The 21961-nt window shown below is 45.2% G+C and overlaps 2 protein-coding genes across 5 annotated transcripts in view; one reads left to right on the plus strand and one right to left on the minus strand.

Annotated features, from left to right (window-relative positions):
- The window catches only part of LOC140460919 (uncharacterized), a 39367-nt gene extending 37286 nt beyond the window's left edge, over positions 1-2081 (plus strand). For all 4 annotated transcript variants that reach the window (XM_072555646.1, XM_072555644.1, XM_072555645.1 and 1 more), the window contains exon 2: positions 284-2081. In XM_072555646.1, the coding sequence (XP_072411747.1) occupies positions 681-1481 (801 nt within the window). In that variant the 5' untranslated portion in view covers positions 284-680 and the 3' untranslated portion in view covers positions 1482-2081. The remainder of the gene's footprint in view (positions 1-283) is intronic.
- LOC140460048 (uncharacterized) overlaps positions 1-21961 on the minus strand; it is a 99209-nt gene that overhangs the window by 46080 nt on the left and 31168 nt on the right. The gene's annotated exons all lie outside the window — the stretch shown is intronic.

The raw sequence follows: 21961 nt of genomic DNA on the forward strand, positions 1-21961 counted from the left end.
CCGGCTCACTCTCAGCACTATATCCCAATATTGTGATAGATATTAACTCTCAGGTGAAGTTATCCAAAATTCAGAGAGCTTTTCTGCCCTATGAGTTCCTGAATCAGCACCTTCAGGAGAATTAGTTAGAGAGGAGTGAGAACAGAGGAGGAGAGAGTGAGTGGGATGGTGCTTTCAATTTTGTGTAATAACAAAATAAAAGAATATTCCACAGAAAGTAGAATTGGTTGTTCTGAATTTCTACCCTGGACTGACTTTGATGACATTTGTAATCTCTTTTTAGAGTATTTGGAGATCTGAAGACAGAAGTTTCAAAATCAACAGATTATATCTGAAACATTGACTCTCCTGCTCCTCGGATGCTGCCTGACCCGCTGTGCTTTTCCAGTGCCGCACTTTTCGACTCTGACTCTCCAGTGTCTGCAGTCCTCATTTTGACGTCGATGTCTGACCGTCACTGAATCAGTCTGGACCACGATTTTCAACCACGGTTCTGTGAAAAGGAGCAAAGCTTTTTGGTTCTTGTTTCAGTACGTTTTCAGCAGCAGTGGGACTGGATGAGAGACCATACTGTTGCAGTGCAGTGAGTGTGGAGCCTGAATCAATAATACAGCCTGGAAAGAGGAATTCACGGTGGGTAGAGGCTCTACACTCATTTGTGTGCTGCTGAAGCTTTGGCCATGGAGAAACCCGAGGAATCCCGCCCTGTCGAGAAACCATGGAAGTGTGGCGACTGTGGGAAAGGTTTCTGTGTCCCATCTGCCCTGGAGACTCATCGGCGCATCCACACCGGGGAAAGGCCATTCTTCTGCCCTGAGTGTGGGAAGGGCTTTACGCAGGCCTCCACCCTCCAGATCCACCGACGAGTCCACACTGGGGAGAGGCCCTTTAGCTGTCCTGAGTGCGGGAAGGGCTTCAGCCATTCTTCCGACCTGCTAACCCACCGGCGGGTCCACACGGGGGAGAGGCCCTTCAACTGTCCCAAGTGCAGGAAGGCCTTCAGCAGTTCCTCCAACTTGCTGAGGCACCAGCGGCTCCACATGGGGGAGAGGCCCTTCAGCTGCCCTGAGTGCGGGAAGGGCTTCAGCGATTCCTCCATACTGCTCAGGCACCAGCGGGTCCACACTGGGGAGAGGCCGTTCAGCTGCCCTGAGTGCGGGAAGGACTTCAACGATTCCTCCATACTGCTCAGGCACCAGCGGGTCCATACAGAGGAGAGGCCCTTCAGCTGCCCCGAGTGCGGGAAGGGCTTTACCCGGGCCTCCCACCTGCTTACCCACCGGCGGGTCCACACAGGGCAGAGGCCCTACAGCTGTCCAGAATGTGGGAAGGGCTTTACCCAGGCATCCAACCTGTTGACACACCGGCAGATCCACACTGGGGAGAGGCCCTTCAGCTGCCCTGAATGCAAGAAGGGCTTCACCCGCTCCTCCAACCTGCGGAGGCACCAGCGGGTTCATGTACCATCGCAGGGGGATTGAAGGAGTGATGGTAGAGTGCCGATATCGACCGAGATGCCTAGGTTTGAATCCCGTCGTGGCAATGGTGGAATTGGAATTCGGTCAGAAATCTGGAGTTCAGAATCTAACGATAAAACCATTTTTGGGGGTGAAAAGCCCCATCTGATTCACTCACATCCTTTTTAGGGAAGGAAACTGCAGTTGTGGCAAAGGATTCTCTGTCGTCCCACGTGCACCCTTTACCCTGTCTGGCCTACATGTGACTCCAGACCCACAGCAGTGTGGTTGATTCTATACTGTCTTTCCCACCCCACACCATCCCGGCCCCACCCCTAGCAAATGAGTGGGGAGAAACCTACTTGGATACAGGGTATGGGTTGAAATTGCTGAGTGAGGCAATACTTCCTCTGGGTTAGGGCTGTACCAAGGATCCACTTACAACAGAACAACTCAGTGCTGATCAATAGTAAAGAAAGTGTGGTGGTGGGGGAGCATGTGCACTTTGACCTTCAGCTGCTTAAAAACCAGTTACTTTTTGTATGCCTCTTTGGTGAGGGGATTGGAAGCTGTAACAAAGTTGGTTTACAATAAAGGTTACCTGGGCTTAGGCTCTCATTGAAAGCTTTGAACTCAGAGGTTTTTGTTTTAAAGCTGTTCATTTCTTTCAGACTCCTGCACTAATCTTACAATGTCGTGTATCAGATGGAGCAATGAATGAGTAGCTAGTATTGTTTGAAATTGTAAATCTTTCAGGATTGCAGACTGCGTCGTTTCATCTGCATTGTAAAGTTTAATTGCAGCACCGGGAGGTATGGGCTGTGTTCACTAGACATGATGCGAAGGTCCCTATGTTGGACTGGGGTGGACAAAGTTAAAAATCACACAACACCAGGTTATAGTCCAACAGGTTTATTTGGAAGCACTAGCTTTGAGCGCTGCTCCTTTATCAGGTAACTGTGGAGCAGGATCGTAAGACGCAGATTTTATAGCAAAAGATCGCAGTGTCATGCAACTGATGGGATATATTGAACAAAGCTAGATTGCTGTTAAGTCTTTCATCTTTAGAATGGGCTGCAGGTTTCAGTTCATTAACATCTTTTAAGTCACGTTTTCAAGATGACTTAGGTTTTATTTTTTAAAAAGTGACATCTCGGCTCAGAAAATGCATTAAAGGTGTGACATTTGAGTCTCAGTCTCCCAATCTTGAATCAGACTGGTTCTATTCCCAAAGTAGGAATTTATAAAATATTACATGGATTGACTGCCTGCAGATTGTGCTTTTTAAGCAAAATTGAATGTATCTACAAATAATTCTGCCAATACAAAGTCACTGGGTAGAGTTATGTGAGTGTGTGTGCATGGAAGTTTGTGTGTGAGTGTGTGCGGAAAAGTATGTGCATGTTTGGTAAAGTGTGAGTGTGGTGGAGTCTTAGCCTGTGAGTGTGTTGGGGTGTGCATGTATGTCTGAGAGGAGAGCGGTGTGAATAAAAGCGAGGGTTGTGTTTTGCTAAAACAAGGAAGGGCAGGACTTGTACCGTTAATGGTAGGGCCTTGGTTCATATTGCAAAACAGTGAGACATGGGGGGTGTGGGGTGTTCAGCTACGTAGTTCTTTGAAAGTTGGATCACTAGTAGACAGGGTGGTGAAGAAGGTATTTAGCACCATTGCCTTCATTGTTCACATCACTGAGTATAGGAGTTGGGACATGATGTTCAAATTGTAGAGAATGTTGGTGAGGCTAATTTCAGAGTACTGTGTACAGTTCTGGTGGCCTGTAATAGGAAGAATACTGTTAAAGAGGGTTTGGTAAAGATTTACCAGGATGCTGCCAGGACTGGAGGGTTTGAGTTATAAGGAGAGGCTGGGACTTCACTAGAGCACAGGAAGTTGAGGGGTGACCTCATTGAGATTTATAAAATCGTGAGGAGTGGAGGTAAGGTGAATAGCAAACGGCTCTTCCTTAGTGTAGGGGAGCTCAAAACTAGGAGGCATATTTCTTTAAGGTGAGAGGAGAGAGATTTTAAAAGCAACCTGAGGGGGCAACGTTTTGACAGAGGGAAGTTTGCATGTGGAATGAACTTGCTGAGGAAGTGGTAGATACAGGGACAGTTACAACATTTAAAGACATTTGGATAGATGCACGAATAGAAAGGGTTAGAGGGATATGGGCCAAATGCAGGCAAGTGTGACTAGTTTAGTCTGTATGGACGAGTTGGACAGAAGAGTCTGTTTCTGTGCTGTTTGTCTCTATGTATCAGAACTGATCTTACTGAAACCAGCAGAATTTTGAAAGGGGCGTGACAGGATAGATGCAGATAAAATGCTCCTTTGTGGGGATTTTCCCACAATGTAGAAATAGGCCATTCAGCCCATCTTTTCCACACTGGCCCTCCAAAGAGCATCCCACCCATACTCACCCCCTTATTCCATATTTCCTATGGTCAATCCACCCTTACCTGTACATCCCTGGACACTATGGGTAATTTAGCACAGCCAATCTACCCTAATCTATAAATTAACTTCTCAAGAATGTAATTTAAATGCAGAGCTTATCTAAGAAAAATGACAGTCTGACTCAACGGTGGGACACAGACTGAATTCACACCTATTGTCTCAAAGGGATATTTCTCTTTATAAATAGGGTAACATCCCTTTGAAATGAAGATTCATTTCGATTTGACGGCGTCACTTTAGATAACAATATACACCTTTGAATGTGCCCATATCCCTTTGAAATATAATCTTGTTCATTTAAGTCCCTTCAAAATGCTAATTTCCCCATTCAGAGATGATAATTTAAAGGAATATCTGTTTAAATTGAGCCGTGAGCTTTCCCAATGTAGACAGGGCTCCTCGAAACGTGGCAGTGTCCCCCCTGCAGCTGCAGAGCGAGACAGGAGAGTTTGTTTTTGTGAATGAGCAGTTGTAGCGCGAGGTGGCTGTTACTTGGTGACGGTGAGGCTCCCCGGCCCCGCCCATCCCCCTGAGCTGACGTCACGCGGGGGTGAAGGCGGTTGGGAGGAGAAGTCGCTCGAGCGGGGAAGGGGCGGCCGTTAGGAAAATGGCGCCGTGCGGCCCCGGGGCAGACACCCGTCACTGGGCACCGCCGCCTTCCTGGCGCAGCTGCTGTGTCACGGTCACACCGCCCGGCTGTACAGCAGGCAGGAGCCGGTGACCATTCTGGAGGCGGATGGGGTTAAGGGCCTGTTTGGGAACCCGTCGGCCGCCTGGGTGGTGGAGTTCTACTGGTCGTGGGGCGGCCCCTGTGTCAACTCTGGGGCCACCTGGAAGGTACTGGGCCCGGGAGGTGAAAGGTGAGGCAGGTTGGGGGGGGGGGAACGGAGGGGAAGGAATGTGGGGCCTGTCCTGTCATAGTCACATTTTACACTCACTTTCCATCTGATTTTACTGGGGCTTGTGATTTTTACCCCCTCACTGTTTGTTTAATCCTTATGCTGTTTAATGTTGCAGTAACTTGTGCAATTGTTCTGCCTAGTGTGTAAATACTAGTGAAGGAGATTATGCAGCAGCATGTATATGTTCAGTCATCTAAGGGGTAGGACCTGTTGAGGATGGTTAGTAAAGTACATGGTGTATTAATCCTTGTTAACATGGATATAATTTGTTATTTGTGAAAGTGTACTCTATTATTTAGAGTTGCAGATGTACGGCATAGAAACAGACCTTTTCATCCTCCCCATCCAAGCTGTCTGTGTTAACTTTGGCATGTTCTCCCCATTCTGTCAGCATGCGTTACCTCTGGGTGCTCCGGTTTCCTCTCACAGTCCAAAGATCTGCATTTTAGGATGGATTGGCTGTGCTAAAGTGTCCAGGGATGTGCACTTTAGGGTGGGTTAGCTATGGGGAACTGTAGGGCTGTAGGTTAAGTGGATGAGTCTGGGTAGGATGCTGTGTGGAAGGTCGGTGTGAATTTGATAGGCCGAATGGCTTGCAGGGATTATATAATTTTTCTGCTTTAGCCACATGTAGATTGAGAAATGACTGTTGTGAGAGGAGTAGGTTCCAATTCATGGGACACTGACATCAGTCCTGGGAAGGTGGGAATTGTGCTGTCTCTCCCACCACCCACTGCCCCCCATCCATTCTCTCTCGCCCAGCAACCCTCTGCCCCCCATTCTCTCTCTCTCCCCCTCATTCTCTTCCCCCACCCTTTGTCCCCTGAGTCTTTCCTTTCCACCCTCACCACCCTCTGCTCCCCCCAGTCTCTCAATAGCCCCCACATTCTGTCAGCCTGTCCATTCTGTCTCTTTTCCAACCCCCCACTAAACTTTCTCATGCCTCGAGCTCTCTTTGATCACTGTATCAAGCTCTTCTCAGAAAAGAGAGAGAGAATGGTTGATGATGACTCTGCCTGGGAGATGGGGTGCATGAGAAATGGCTGATCTTTCAAATTGAGAATAGCCAAAATAATATATTCAGAAACAGCATTAAGATTTGAATGCATGTTCCATTTTATATTAAAACAAAGCTGCAGCCATCTTTATAGAGTCATAGTCATAGAGATGTACTGCATGGAAACAGACCCTTCGGTCCAACCCGTCCATGCCGACCAGATATCCCAACCCAATCTAGTCCCACCTGCTGCCACCCGGCCCATATCCCTCCAAACCCTTCCTATTCAGATACCCATCCAAATGCCTCTTAAATGTTGCAAATGTGCAGTTAGGCCACAGTTGAGGTCGTCTGTTCGGGGTGAATGAGGCTTTTGCTCGAAACGTCAACTTTCCTGTTCCTCGGATGCAGCCTGACCTGCTGTGCTTTTCCAGCACCACACTCTCGACTCTAATCTCTAGCATCTGAAGTATTCACTTTCGCTTGTTAGGGGTTAATGACCTATTCCTAGTCTTGAAAAATTGGTTCTGCTAAGAAGGTGTAGAGGTGTACTCTACCTTCAAGAGAGTTGCAACGCTAGCAGAAATACCTGACACAGCACCAAGCGTTCTGAACAAGATAACAATTTAACGTTTGGTTGAACAGCTAGGTAGCTGGATTGCCTGGAGACAAAAACACATTCAATTTTGGCCAATCGGTTTAAATTTTGCACCAAAATACTGAATTCCAATCAAGTTTGAATTTAGTATTTTGACAATATTAACACCAATGAAATGATTCGATGCTTTGGGGTACAAAATTGGAAAAAAAAATTGAACAGTTGCAGGAGAACTGCCAAAAGACCAACAAATGTAGGCTGCTAGTGAGAACTCTGAGAGGTACTTGTCCAGAGAAAAAACATTGACACTGACCTGGAGGGCAAATCCACAGAGGAAGATACAAAGAGAAGAATTAACAGCTGGCTGGTTTTGAAGTTTGAATTTTTCAGTAAACCTTAATCAGGGTTTTTTATTGGACTGGTCTCGTACAGAGGAAGGTAGAAGATAGGTTCGAGAAAGCAGTTGTAAATAGTTGTTAATTATTTATTCTCTGTTAGACTTTGATAAATAAAGTAATTAATTTTTACTTTAAATACTGACTTTTGGGAATAGCTCCTTGGCTCTTGAATTTTCACAGATTACCACACGGGGTAACTCTTTTCTGTGTTACTGGTTTAAATTAGCAGGCAGGTGCACCCTGTGACGTAACAGTTCTGATATGTCGAAATAGAGGCATAAAGTAATGGAGCATGGAAACAAACTATAACCTGGCGTTGGATGATTTTTAACTTTGTAAATCCAAAGATGTGCAGGTTTGGAGAGGGCATTTCTTGAGGAGAATTAACTTGCACACTTTTTTTCTACTCCTTAGGTCCCTTTTAAATCTTTCCCCTCTCACCCTCAACCTATGCCCTCCAGTTTAGGAGTCCCGTACCCTGGGGAAAAGATGCGTAGTCAAATAAAATGCAAAAGGAATAAAATGTCGAGCCGCAGGGTACAAAAAAAATGTCGCTGCAGCCTTTTTTGTCTCCGATTGTCATTTGGGCACAAAACCTGTCAGTAACACCACCAACTGAGCGGCACGGTGGCAGATGGGTGGCACAGTGCTTAGCACTGTTGCCTCACAGCGCAAGAGACCCGGGTTCAATTCCCGCCTCAGGCGACTGACTGTGTGGAGTTTGCACATTCTCCCCGTGTCTGTGTGGGTTTCCTCCGGGTGCTCCGGTTTCCTCCCACAGTCCAAAGATGTGCAGGTGAATTGGCCATGCTAAATTGCCCTTAGTATTAGGTAAGGGGTAAATGTAGGGGTATGGGTGGATTGCGCTTTGGCGGGGCAGTGTGGACTTGTTGGGCCGAAGGGCCTGTTTCCACACTGTAAGTAATCTAATCTAATCTAATTTCACAGAGCAGTTTGCGCATGCTCCTCAGTGTCACCAAGATCTGTGCATGCTTCTCGCTGTCCGCGGAAACAGCGCGTGATCTTTTGGGCCAATAGGAAGCCCTGGAGGACCAGAAGGAGCGTGGTCTTCCTGCCAATCAGAGACCCCCCCCCCCGCAACCATTGTCTGAATGCGGAATATCGACCATGAGTTTAGGAAACTGCTGTTGCTTCTTCTCTCTAAATGAAAATTGAGTTTTACCCCACACTGAAACTTCCTTCCTCTGAGCATATGTGAGTACAGCACTCTCTTTTCCACTTTTTTTTCTATTCTGGGGTTCAGTTGTTGATTTACAGCAACTGAAAGAAAAGAGTTAATTCAGGGATGGGGCAGACTCTGGAAAAGTTGGTCCAGGTGTGTATCTCAGTTGGCAAACTCATGGAAAATGCAGTACCACGATGTGAAGTTATAGCATTTGCTGTGGGGGGAAAAAGCAGAAAGGAGATGCATTGTTTAAATGGTGATACATTGGGATGTGGAGAAAGTGAGGACTGCAAATGCTGGAGATCAGAGTCAAAACGTGTGGTGCTCGAAAAGCACAACAGATGAGGAAGCACCCGAGGAGCAGGAGAGTCAACGTTACAGGCACGAGCCCTTCATCACTAATGTGTACAAAGGGACCTCAGCGTCCTTCCACACCAGTCAAAAACAGTTGTCAGATAGGTGCAGCAAGCAATCAGCAAGGCAAGTGGTATATTAGCAAGAGGAATTGAGTTCAGAAGTGGGGATGTCTTCCTGCAGTTATGGAATGATTGAATATATTCAAGGCTGAGTTCATCTGAGTTTTGAACAACAAAGAAGTGGATGTTTATGGGGGAAGGCAAGAAAATGGTTTTCAGACCATTACAGAACAATTACCAAGTCAAACAGCACAGAAACAGAACTACTCCATGCTATGTTCTCAAACAAATCTAATCCCATCTGCCGGTGTTTGGCCTATATCCCTCTGTCACAAAGCTGGTCCTTCTTCTCAAGGATGCTGTGTCATTGGGTTTTTTTCAGAGTGGTGGTAAAAAGACCCGGGCTCCGAAGCGACTGGTTTAGTACAGAGATGAAAAAGGGTATTGGGTTATATGTGAAAATTGTGCAGTCCTAATGGATTTTTGGTTATATGTGAACAGATGAGACTTGAGGCCAAAGCTTTTTATGTTTTAGAAGTGACCTGTACAATGAAAGGGGAGTGGTCACACCTGAAAGCTGAAGTCTTGTTTGGGTGAGTTCAGCAGTGGACTGTGTGGAGAAAGGCTGCTAAACACTCTCTCCTTCCACCCTTGGGGTGACAGTCTGTGTGTAGCTTGCACGATAACCCCACGTCTGTATGGGTTACCTCTGAGTGCTCCGGTTTCATCCCACAGTCTAAAGATGTGCAGGTTAGGATGGATTGGCCCATCTAAATTGTCCCATAGTGTTCAGGAATGTGTAGGTGTGGTGCATTAGTCAGGGGTAAATATAGGGATAGGGGAATGGGTCTGGGTGGGTTACTCTGCGGAGGGCCAGTGTGGACTACTTGGGCCAAAGGACCTGTTTCCATGCTGGAAGGAATCTAATTTTTTTTAAAATGAATTCCTCCAAGCCGTACTGTTTAAATATGCCGAGTTGGACAAAGTATCCCATCAAGTCCGAGACAAACCCAGAGTTGAAGAAATCCGTAGTCACACAACAGCATGTTACAGTGCAACAGGTTTATTTGAAATCACAAGCTTTCGGAGCATTGCTCCTTCATCACTTTATCTGGTGTCGTGTGATTTCTGACCTTATCTACCCAATTCAACACCAGTACCTCCACATCAGAGTTGACGAATGAGATTGGATTTTATTCAGCCTGATTTAGTGAGATGTTCATCTAGATATGCAAAGCTGTCGGAGCGACAAAGAGACGCGAGTCATAGAGCACGAGACAGGCCCTTCGGCCCAAAATGGTTCACGCCGACCAAAATGTCCATCAACAGTAACCCCATTTCCCTGCACTTGGCCCATTTCCTTCCATACCTTTTCTATCCACTTATTTGTCCAAATGCCTTTTCAATGTTGTTAATGTACCCGCCTCAACCACTTCCACTGGCAGCTCATTCTATATGTGTACCACCATCTGTGTAAAAAAAAACAAAATGGCCCCTAATGTTCCCTTTTATTCTTTCCCCTGTAACCTTAAACTGAAGTCCTGTAGCCCTCAATTTCTCAACCCCAGAAAGACCGAGTGCATTCACCCTCTCCATGTCTCTCATGATCTCTTCACTTATATAAGGGTCCCCCTCAGTCTCTAATGCTCTAAATAAAAACATCTTAGCTTGTCCAACATCTCCCTTTTACTTAGACCCTTGAGTCCTGGCAACATCCTTGTAAATGTCCCTGCACTCTTTCAAGTTTAATAAAATTTTTGTTTAGCAAAGTGATCAAAACTGATCACAATACTCCAAATGCAGCCTCACTAATGTCCTGATTAACTGCAACATAACTTGCCAACTTCCATACTCCGTGCCCTGACTGATGAAGGCCAGTATGCCTAAAGCCTTCTTCACTCTCCTGTCTACCCATGTTGTCAGAAATATAGGACCTACTCCAAACTGGATAATCTGGCTGATGGGACAGGAAATCGCTTCCTTTCTTGAGACAGGTCTCCCAGAGAGAACTTGCTGACTGACTGTCTGATCTATTGAACCTCTGTGTCCCACTGCCCTCAGTTATCTGGAGAGAGTCCATACACATGCCTAAGGTGGTGCTCAAAACTTTATCATCTCCTTGGGATTGATCCCCATTCATCCAATGCTATTGAGTCATGCAGCCCTGAAATAGATGCTTCAGACCAACCAGTCCATGATTCCCAACTAAAGTGAGCCACCTATCTGCTCCTGGCCTGCATCCAGTTTGTTAATAGTTTTGTTCATTTGTTCACTGTGAGAGTTGAATAAATAAATTGCTGATTGTTGACTTTAAAGTGTTGGGGATTTATTTTTACCACAATTATAGGGCGATGTGCTCCTCTGAGTGTTTCGGTTTGAGATCTGGGGTGATGGTGTCAGCCTTCGCTTTATAACAGGATTGATGTGATGTCCTGCTGAATACAATGGAGTCAATATTAATCCCAGCCTCTCGCTACAATTCAATTGTAGGTGAATTGCCTTAATTTGGCTCCTGACTCAGAAACTGCACATAGAATCAACTGCTTAAACAATGACTTACACTTTGTTATATGTAGCAACCAAAAATGAAACCCCTCAAGTAACCTAGTTCAACCTCACCCCCAACTTGGCTATCACCCAATTGATGGTAGAATTTAACTGAGTTTCCACTGACAGTATCTGTATCTGGAAGTTTACAGGGGATTGATGCAGTGTTGTTCTTCCAAGTTCTGCTAATGCATCGTTCTGGAGTTAAATTCTGCTGGAGATTCCTTGCTTTCAAATTTGTGGTGTGACGTTTCTTTAGATTCTAATACCACCTCCCCACACTGCTGGAGACCTCGTGCCTGGAACTTACCTTCTTATCCTTGAGGTTTAGCTGTCTGAAACAGCCTGTCCTGCAATTAACCCCTTTACATCAGGGCCTTCCTTCCACAGACAGACTTAATTGTCCTTTTGTCATGTTATTAAACACATCTCATCTATCCCAGGAAATAGCCCGTTGTTTTGCGTCCTTCTGCCCAGCGATGGTTAACCAGCAGAAATTAGGCCATTCAGTCCATTGAGTCTGCTTCACTATTCAATCATGGCTGATAAGTTTCTCATCCCCTTTCTTCGTGTAACCCTTGATACTTATGAATGATTGAATGGTGGAGCAGACTCAATGGGCTGAATGGCCTAATTTCTGATTCTGAGGGTTTATGATGTCACAGTTTCTCAGTGGCCCTTTTGTTTCTTGGTCCAGAAAGAGTAATTGCTGACTCAAGGAGTTTAGAAAGTTCTGGAGTTTACAGGACCACACCACATTCCTCTCTGCCTCCTCCTGAGATACTGGCAATTCCCAAGATCCCTTGGTATCCCTGAAAACAATTGATGTGTCTGGAAATCTCTACTGCTACTCTGGAACAGAAGGATTATGAGGAGAAAATTCAGAAATCTGATGTGCAAAGAGACTGTGGAATTCTACTCCAGGATTCTCTCAAGGTAAACTTGCAGGTTGAGTCACTAGTTAGGAAGGCAAATGCAATGATGGAATTTATTTTGACCAGACTTCAACGTAAAAGCAGGGATGTTCTTCTGAGGCTCTGTAAGGCTCCAGTCAGGCCACATTTGGAGTACTGTTATAGGAGAATAGGGTTGAGAAACATATCAGTGACGTAAAAACAATGACTGCAGATGCTGGAAACCAGATTCTGGATTAGTGGTGCTGGAAGAGCACAGCACGTCAGGCAGCATCCAAGTAGCTTCGAAATCGACGTTTCGGGCAAAAGCCCTTCATCAGGAATAAAGGCAGTGAGCCTGAAGCGTGGAGAGATAAGCTAGAGGAGGGTGGGGGTGGGGAGAAAGTAGCATAGAGTACAATGGTGAGTGGGGGAGGGGATGAAGGTGATAGGTCAGGGAGGGGGGAATGGATAGGTGGAAAAGGAGATAGGCAGGACAAGTCTGGACAAGTCATGGGGACAGTTACTCAGCTGGAAGTTTAGAACTAGGGTGAGGTGGGGGAAGGGGAAATGAGGAAACTGTTGAAGTCCACATTGATGCCCTGGGGTTGAAGTGTTCCGAGGCGGAAGATGAGGCGTTCTTCCTCCAGACGTCTGGTGGTGAGGGAGTGGCGGTGAAGGAGGCCCAGGACCTCCATGTCCTCGGCAGAATGGGAGGGGGAGTTGAAATGTTGGGGCGGTGTGATCGATTGGTGCGGGTGTCCCGGAGATGTTGCCTAAAGCGCTCTGCTAGGAGGCGCCCAGTCTCCCCAATGTAGAGGATACCGCATCGGGAGCAACGGACACAATAAATGTTATTAGTGGATGTGCAAGTAAAACTTTGATGGATGTGGAAGGCTCCTTTAGGGCCTTGGATAGAGGTGAGGGAGGAGGTGTGGGCGCAGGTTTTACAGTTCCTGCGGTGGTAGGAGAAAGTGCCAGGATTGGAGGGTGGGTTGTTTGGGGGCGTGGACCTGACCAGGTAGTCACGGAGGGAACGGTCTTTGCGGAAGGCGGAAAGGGGTGGGGAGGGAAATATAACCCTGGCAGTGGGGTCTGTTTGGAGGTGGCAGGAATGTTGGCGGATGATTTGGTTTATGCGAAGGTTGGTTTCGTAAGCCGAAATGGGGTAGAGCGAAGAAGCAATTACCATGAATTAATTTATATTATGACCAGAATTGCACACAATATTCCAGGAGTGGCCTACTGAAACTGATCTTTGCAGAGTCTGCTCCCTGCTTGGATTCACACTGTCTGCCTCCAGTTGATATAAGTCAACAGTGCTCCCCCCTTCTTTCGCCCTCCCAGGATGAGGAATGAAAAGGAGGAAACATTTCTTTGCTCCCAGGTTTTGTCCAGAAGAGAGAGTTTCCCTCTGAACCTCATTGGATAACTTTCGCATTGTGATGCCCACAATGGGGAGGTGCCATACCTTAGGTAGTCAATTGGATTTGCGGTGGTTGGCAGTGACTTCCCCACATTTCCAGGCTAGCTGTCTCCCATCGTGTACATCACCCAGTCCAGGTGGTGAAGTATCTGGGGATTGACCAATGGGGAGCCCTGAAGGACCACAATGGGCTGGGTCCACTTGCCAATCAGAGCCCCCTTATTGTCTGAATGTGCAAGTTGGACCATGAGCTTCTGAAGCTACTGCTGCTCCTTTCTCTCTGGATGAAGATTGAGCTTCACCCAAGACTGCAACTCCCTTTCTCTGTCCAAACATCTGTGAGTGCAGCACATTTTTGTTGAAGTAAGGCATCTTTCCTGAACATCACAATTAAAAGGGTGTTTTCCCCCTGATATTCAAAGGGACGGTAAGTCAGAGAAGGGCAGGGTCACACTGTGTTGTGTGGCATTTGTGACAGCTGCAACAAGATGTCCCAACTCCTATGCTCAATGCTTGCACTGATGAAAGGAAGCAGGCTGAAAGTTTTCTTCACCACCTGTCAACCTGTGACTCCACTTTCTTGGAGCTATGAACGTGCACCCCTAGATTTCTTGGTTCAAAATACTGCACATGAAACAGATTCGGTGCTTGTTGGAAGAGCATTATTATTCGGTGCTTGTCTCTACTCTAATTCACTATCTCATTTAGATACATAATTTATGGCTCTCTAATTAATATACATTTGCTATTCTTTCCTGCCTTTAATATAGCAGTGAATCTATGTCATACTCCAAGTGCAGCCTCACCAACATAAATTCCCAACTTCTATACTCAACGCTCTAACTGATGAAGACCAGTGTGCCGAAAGATATTTACCTATGATTCCACTTTCAGTGAACTGTGAACCTACTCCAAGATCCCTCTGTTCCACTACAGGTCCAACCATTCACCATGAAACCCCTACCTCGATTTGACTATCCAACTGTGAGACCTCACAGTTACCTATATTAAACTCCATTTGCTATGAACGTTAAACCTATGCAATCTAATTTTCTCTCCATAAAGGAATACTTTCACAACAATCAATCAATAATGGTTGGAAAAACACAACAACTCTGGCAGCATCTATGAAGAGATTAGTTTTGTGTCAAGTGGCCTTCAGAACATTAACTTTTCTGTCCACAGATGCTGCCAGACCTGCTGTGTCACCCCAGCAATTTTGCCAACATCTGCAATTCATTGTTTTAGTCAATAATGGTTTCCTGGTTGCCAGGACTGAGACAAACTCTCACTTCTAGATCATTTTATTAGTTGAACATAAATTCCACAAGCAGCCATGATGGGATTTGAATTTTTGTTCTCAGAAGACCGAGATCTCTGGGTTACTCAACCAGTATCACAAGATCACAATCTTCACTTCAGTGACAATTTTCTCCTGAATATTTTCCTTTATTCATTCATGGGATGTGGCACTTTAGCTCCCAGAAAAACCAAATGCTATTTCGGAGGGCAGTTAAGAGTCAATCACATTACTGTGGATCAAGAGTGACATAATCACTTAACTGAATTAGGAATAAAGGTTTCCTTCCCTATCAAGATAGGTCCTCAGAACAATTGCTCAGATCATCAAAGCAGCAATAAGCTTTATATTCCAGATATATTAATTGATTTTAAATTGCATTGGGGACACAGCAACATCAATTTGAAACTCCAGATGTTCAATCCAGTAACAATGCCAAAATGCCATCAACTCCGTACAACCTCTAACTTTCCAACATTGACTGGCCTGTAGTTGCCAGTGGTATCCTTTTCCCCTTTATTATTTACTATTCAATTCAGCCCATTGAATCAACTCTGCCGTTTATTCAGAGCACGTTTGCTCTGGTAAACATCAACTCCACTTTCCTGCCATTTCCCCATAATCCTCAATTTCCTCACTGGTTTAAAAAAAAATGTCAGCCTTGAAATGCACTTAACAACCCAGGCTCAAAAACCCTCTACAGTAACATGTTGCACAGATTTACTGCCCTCAGTAAAAATTCCTATCTGTCTTCAACATGCAATCCCTCATTTGCAGGTTATTCTCTCTGGTGCTGGACTCACCCACAAAGGTAAGCTTTTCCACATCAAGCCCGTCAAGTCTCCTCAGAATCGTTTATGTGAAAATAAGGTTTGTTTTAAGATACCCTACAGTGTGGAAACAGGCCGTTCGGCCCAATCAGTAGTAACCTCTAAATTTCTAAGAAGTACAGGCCCAACCTATTCACTTCTCTTCATATGATATTCTTTCCATCCCTGATATCATCCTGGTCAACCTTCTCTGGACTGCCTCCAATGCCAGTATATCTTTCCTTAGGTAAAGGGCCCTAAACTTTCCCAGTGTTCAGTTGTGGCCTGACTGGTGCCTGACATACGTTCACTATAACCTTCCTACTTTTATACTGTATTTAAAGGCCAACCTCCCATTTGCCTTCTCTAACACTCACTGAACTTAGATGGAGAGATTCATGGATGTGTGCTTCCAAATCCCTCTATTCAGCAGCTTTCTCCATTTAACATTCAGCCAAAATGAATGTTCCTCCTGCCAAAATGCAGAATCTCATATCCCCACATTCTGTTCCATCTGCCAAGGTTTTGCTCATTTGCTTAACCTGTCTATATCCCTCAGCAGGTATTTCATATCATCCTCACCACCTGCCTTGCCATCAACCATCTCTTCTGCAATCTTGGCAACAGGACAATCACTTTACTTATCCAAGGAATTCAGAAACATTTTGTAAATAATTCTGGCCCCAGCACTGATCCCTCTGGCACATTACTAATTACAACTTGCCATCCTGAACATGCCCCTTATCCCAACTGTATAATTGGTTAGCCAATCCTCTATCCATGCGGTTAGACTGCCTCTTTGTTTATTGTTTCATCAGATGGGAATATCATTGGCTCTGCCAACACTCTTCCCGAACTGTCCTTGGAATAAGTGGTGGTGAGCTGCCTCTTAAATTGCTTCACAAATATGATGTGGTCTACAATAATGTTCAGGAGCAAATTCCAGGATTTTGGTCAATAATAAAGAAGCACCGTGTATATTTCACAGTCGTAATGCTGTGTTCACACTTATCTGCACTTGGTGGTTGAGATAATGGTTTGGAAGGTGCTTTTGAAGAGCCACCACTTAAGCCACACTGATGGCTGTCAAAAGGCAGAATCTAAGTGTTTAGTCTCAAACTGCCACGCAATGCCTCCTGTTATAGCTTCAGTCAACTAACAATGTGACGATCCTTGGGATGATTTTCTACATCTAAGTGCAATATAAACACACACCATTGTTTCCAGCATTGGTGGAACAGAAGACAGCAAATTGGTGGATAATTACAGTTAGTGCAAACACAGCTAGTGATCGATAAAGATGAATCTTGTTCACTTCAGTGGCCAAATTTCATTTTGAAAACCAAGTACACTCAGACAACATGACAAAAGTGGCTCATAGGAGGAGAAATGGGGCATTGAGGAGGAGTGAAATTATTGTTTTTGGTCATCTCCACCATTGTCAGAAAAACAGGTTGAAAGGATTCTTAAAAGGTGGGCAAAGTAGTGATGTGGCATAACACTTCAGACAGCACAAAGTGTAAGACCACTTTCTAATGGAAGAAATTCTTATTTCTAAAAGATTTAGGAAACAAGGGGAGGGGGTGTAAATCTGAATTGGGAGCTCTTTCTTATTTGTTAAGGATGTTGCTTCACCGCAGTCTTGGTTTAGAGCATAAGTACTTCATCTGGAATGAGGGGTGCTCTAAGGGGGCTGAGAGATAATTGGGAAGGGGATGGGACTGGAAGGGAGGCAGCTGTGAATGAAATAGATGGATGGAGGTGGGGATTGATTGGGATAGGTCAGAGAGGAGAGTGAATAGGTGGGAAGCAGGTTGGACAGTTCAAGAGGCCAGTGCCGAGTTGGAAGGTTGGATCTGGGATAAGGTGTGTGGGGTGGGGGGAGGTGAGGGGAAATAAGGAAACTGGTGAAATCTACATTGATCCCATGTAGTTAGTGGGTCCTGTCAGACTTTGGCTCAATCTTTTTTTTATTTCAAAAATATACTTTATTCATAAAATGATTTGATGGTCTGTACATTTAGTCATGCCATACATATGTCAACATTTACACATACAGATCAGAATTTATCATTGTTATATACAGGTCTGTGCATTTCTCAATCATATGCCCATATATTTAGCTGAGGCATCAGCAGAGCTCAAACGACTGCATGGGCCCCCTGTTCTTCTTCATTCATAAAATACTTTAATGATCTGTACAACTGGACATGCCATACATATGTAAACATTCAATTTGTTTGCATACCGAAAACAGAGTAATCATTCCTATTTACAGGTCTGTACGATTACATTTTTAGCTGAGGTGTCAGCAGAGCCCAAATGACTGCACAGGCCCCCTGTTCTTTAGTCAGGCAGATGTTACACGGTGGTCTTTCCCCACCGCGCCTTGGCGGCAGCTGCCCTAAGCTTCAGCGTGTCCCTCAACATGTAGTCCTGGACCTTGGAATGTGCCAGTCTGCAACACTCAGTCGGGGTCAACTCCTTCAGCTGGAAGATCAACAGGTTTCGGAACGCCCAGAGAGCGTCCTTCACCGAGTTGATGATCCTCCAGGTGCAGTTGATGTTCGTCTTGGTGTGCGTCCCGGGGAACAGGCCATAGAGAACAGATACTGGATTAGTGGTGCTGGAAGAGCACAGCAGTTCAGGCAGCATCCAACGAGCAGCGAAATCAACGTTTCGGGCAAAAGCCCTTCATCAGGAACGTTGATTTCGCTGCTCGTTGGATGCTGCCTGAACTGCTGTGCTCTTCCAGCACCACTAATCCAGTATTTGATTTTCAGCATCTGCAGTCATTGTTTTTACCTCGTAGAGAACAGAGTCCCGCGTCATGGCGCTGCTCGGGACGAACCTCGACAAACACCACTGCATTCCTCTCCAGACTTCCTCTGCATAGGCACATTCCAGAAGGTGGTGTGAGACAGTCTCGTCCCCCCGGCAGCCGCTTCGAGGGCAGCGTGCGGTGCGGCAGAGAGTCCGGGCGTGAACAAAGGATCTCACAGGCAGAGCCCTTCTCACCACCAGCCACTTTGGCTCAATCTACTAAGTTACTTACTTTCTTCTATGTGTGAGCCAAGTCCTGCATGTTATTTAAATGAAGCAATAGGAGAAGATATTCGGTCTCACACTTAAAGTTTATTTTAGCAGTAAGTGGATAAAGCATTCAGAGCTCTGGGTCTAGACTTTTCTGTCCCTGACAAACTATAGTGTGTCAGTTCAGAAAAATAGTCCCTGACCCAGTCTTTTATATAATAAAAAAATAACATGCAATCACTGAGGTGGAATCATCTTCTGATTGGCTGTTGATCTGACTCCATTCTCCGCCTCCTTGCATTCCCAGATGTCCGACCCCACGTGACCTTGTTTTGTCCGCGAAACGGAGTACCACGTGACCCTTGCACGCCTCCCGGCGCGTGAAAAAGCACCACGTGACCACCTGCCCACGCACATTGCGGAGCATCCCCAAAGGCTTCCGAATGAGTATGTTTATACTCGCAGCCAGCCTTATATTTACAGTCCCAAGGCAGAAGACGAGGTGTTCTTCCTACAAGTGTCAGGTAGCTCGAGCTTGGAGGGGGGAGGTAGCCCAGGACTTGCATGTCCTTGACGGATTGGGAGGGGGAGTTAAAGCGTTCAGCCACAAGGCGGTGGGGTTGTTTAGTTTTGGCGTCCCAGAGCTGTTCCCTGAAATGTTCTGCAAGTTGGTGTCCAGTCTCCCCAATGTGGCAGAGACCACATCGAGAGCAATGGACGTATAAATAAATCTTATAAACAAATTGTACAAATCTTAGCCTGTCACAATTATTGTCTTTAATTACGTTAAAGAAAATTTTAATTGCATTGACTGACTGCATGAAACGGCTTGTTGGTCAGACTCAAATGAGACGATGCCATTAATGTCAGTGAACTCCTTTTTTTTGTTAGAACCACAAGTTCTTGGTTTATTTTCACAACTTACTGATATTCACATCTGCACATTAAAAAACTGACATCAGAAATGAAATTACACCATTAATGTTTTCTTACAATAATCCAACAAACAAAGTAATAACACAGTGAATACCAAGTCTCATTAATGTGAAATTAAATTTGACCGAAAATGTAAAATCGAGATGTGAGATAACAAATGGGGGAAGGGCAGAAGGCAAGAAATGCAGCATCATAGAAGGTGCTCCTCCAGGGAGTGTATTTTACCAACTACAACTGCTCAATATAAACAAACACTCTGACATGATCCTCCGGTTTTAATGTAAACCATAGCCCCATACAGTAGGTACCATTTAAATAAGTTAATAGATACAAGCCTTGAGCAAATCCAGCCTCCAGCCGGACCCCCCGCTTCTTGGAGCTCGGACCTTCCTCCAGCTCCGGGGGGTTGTTGAGCTCCTGGGCTCCGGCCGCCGCCGAAGAAGCCGCGGGCGCCGGCTCTCTCTCCTCCACCGCCGACATTTTTAATTTGTTTTCTCGTTCACCCGGTAACCGTCACCTCCCCCTTCCCGGGCCCCGGAAATTATACAAAAATAAACAATAAACCCCCCACCACCGGGGACTGTCTCCTTTTCTTCACAACTTTTGTTTGAAAAGTTCCGGCTTTAATTTGAAATGTATTTTAAAGGTATTTTCTGAGGTAAACGATGCCTGTCTGCCCCCCTCCCTCCGTCAGAAACCGCCCGCTGAGTCGATGAGAAAACCGCAGCCTCGCGCCGCCATCTTTGTTTTTCTTCTTCTTTCCGTCTCCTCCTTCGGTGACCCGCGTCATCCACGCCCCCTCCAATCAGAACGCACCTTACTCCGTCTGACCAATGGCGGCCGGCTTTCCTTGTCGTGTTGGCCCCACCCTCTGCAATAACCATCTCTGATTAGTCGGTACTGACCACAAGCTTTGGGATTGGTGGGGAATTTCACAATCACGTCAGTGTATCCGCCCTTTTCATTCCCATTCATTCATTCAACAGCAGATGACCCAGTTTACTGCAACGGGCTCCGGCGCTAAAGTGGTAGTGTCACATATTCACGATTTTTAACGTTATCAACCAATTCAACTCTGGCACCTTCACATCCACTCATTCAACCGAAGAGGGCTCAATTTAGTGCAATGGCTCTGAAGGTATAATATTTGTATCCCATGTTGAGAAGAAACCTCTCCCCATTCATTCAATAGAAGAGGGTCTATTTGCTGAAGAGGTTAATGGCACAGTGGTAGTGTTCCTATCTTGGAGCCCTGAGGCCCAGTTTGAAATCCCACTGCTATGAGGATGCATAATAATTTTTTTAGTCATAAGTCACATGACACCAGGTTATAGTCCAGCAGGTTTGTTTGGAGGGGATCTTACAGAACTATATTAAATTATCAAAGAAATCAAAATAGAAATAGGATGTTCCACCAGTAGGGGAGACTAGGATAAGGGCGCATGGCCTCAGGCTTAGAGGAAGCAGGTTTAAAACTGAACTGAGAAGAAACTTCTTCACCCAGAGGGTTGTTAATCGATAGATTACTTCAGTAATCACTTTTAAAGCAGCAGATACGTTTTTGAAAAATAAAAGAATTAAGGGATATGGTGAAAACGCAGGTAAGTGGAGCAGAGCCCACAAAAAGATTAGTCATGATCTTATTGAGTGGTGAAGCAGACTTCGAAGGGCCGGACGGCCGACTCTTGCTCCTAGTTCTTATGCTCTTATGTTGAAATCACAAGCTCTTGGAGTGTAGCCACTTCATCAGCTGAAGTCATGAAAAAAAAAGTACAAGAAAGAGAATTTAGATAAATGAAAGACAGAGCATCTCAATGGTCAATTACTTACTCCCATTCCTATTTCTGATCATCTTTGTACACAGCAAGTTGTGTGTTTTCCAAACATTAATTTTATTTCCATGGTTTAAAAACAAATATTTAAGATGAACAGTTTGTTTTTCCTCACACACTGTGACCCACAACAATACAACCCACTGTGTACCCTCATAAGATACCATAGGAGCAATTCATAAACTAAATTTGTCACTGAGTCACTCAAGTAGATACTAGAAAGAAGAAAGCAGCCTGCAGCTGTTGGGAATCTAACGAAAAGTTAGCAACCTGAAATGGTAACAGGAACAAGTGAACAGCCCCAATCAGGAAACTCGTATTCAGAGGTCCACTACAGTACCTCGTAGTACTCTTCACTGAACACTGCAATTACTTTCCTTTTCAGTTTAATGATCTACCTCTATTTTGAATGCCATAATTGAATCTGACTCCAACACACACTCTTGCAGACCATTCCAGAGATCAAAGCATTTTCAATCATGAACAAATTAAGTTTTGGATCCCTCCCAAAGACAATTCCAATGGACTTTTGCTTCCAAACATTTGCAGTAAGTTCTTGGTATGGACACATTTGCAACTTAGTGGGTTTATTCAAATTTTATAACATATTGGAGGTGTCACACTGCTTAGCATTGCTACCTCTCAGCATCAGGTGACTGTGTGGAGTTTGCATGTTTTCCCTGTCTGCACAGATTTCCTTCCACAGTCCAAAAAGGGGCTTAGGCGCATCTGTGTGGACCTCCTCCAGATAACTGAGGGCAATGGGACACTGTG

This window comes from Chiloscyllium punctatum, chromosome 36 (assembly GCF_047496795.1).
Source record: "Chiloscyllium punctatum isolate Juve2018m chromosome 36, sChiPun1.3, whole genome shotgun sequence".
NCBI classification, from domain to species: Eukaryota; Metazoa; Chordata; class Chondrichthyes; order Orectolobiformes; family Hemiscylliidae; genus Chiloscyllium; species Chiloscyllium punctatum.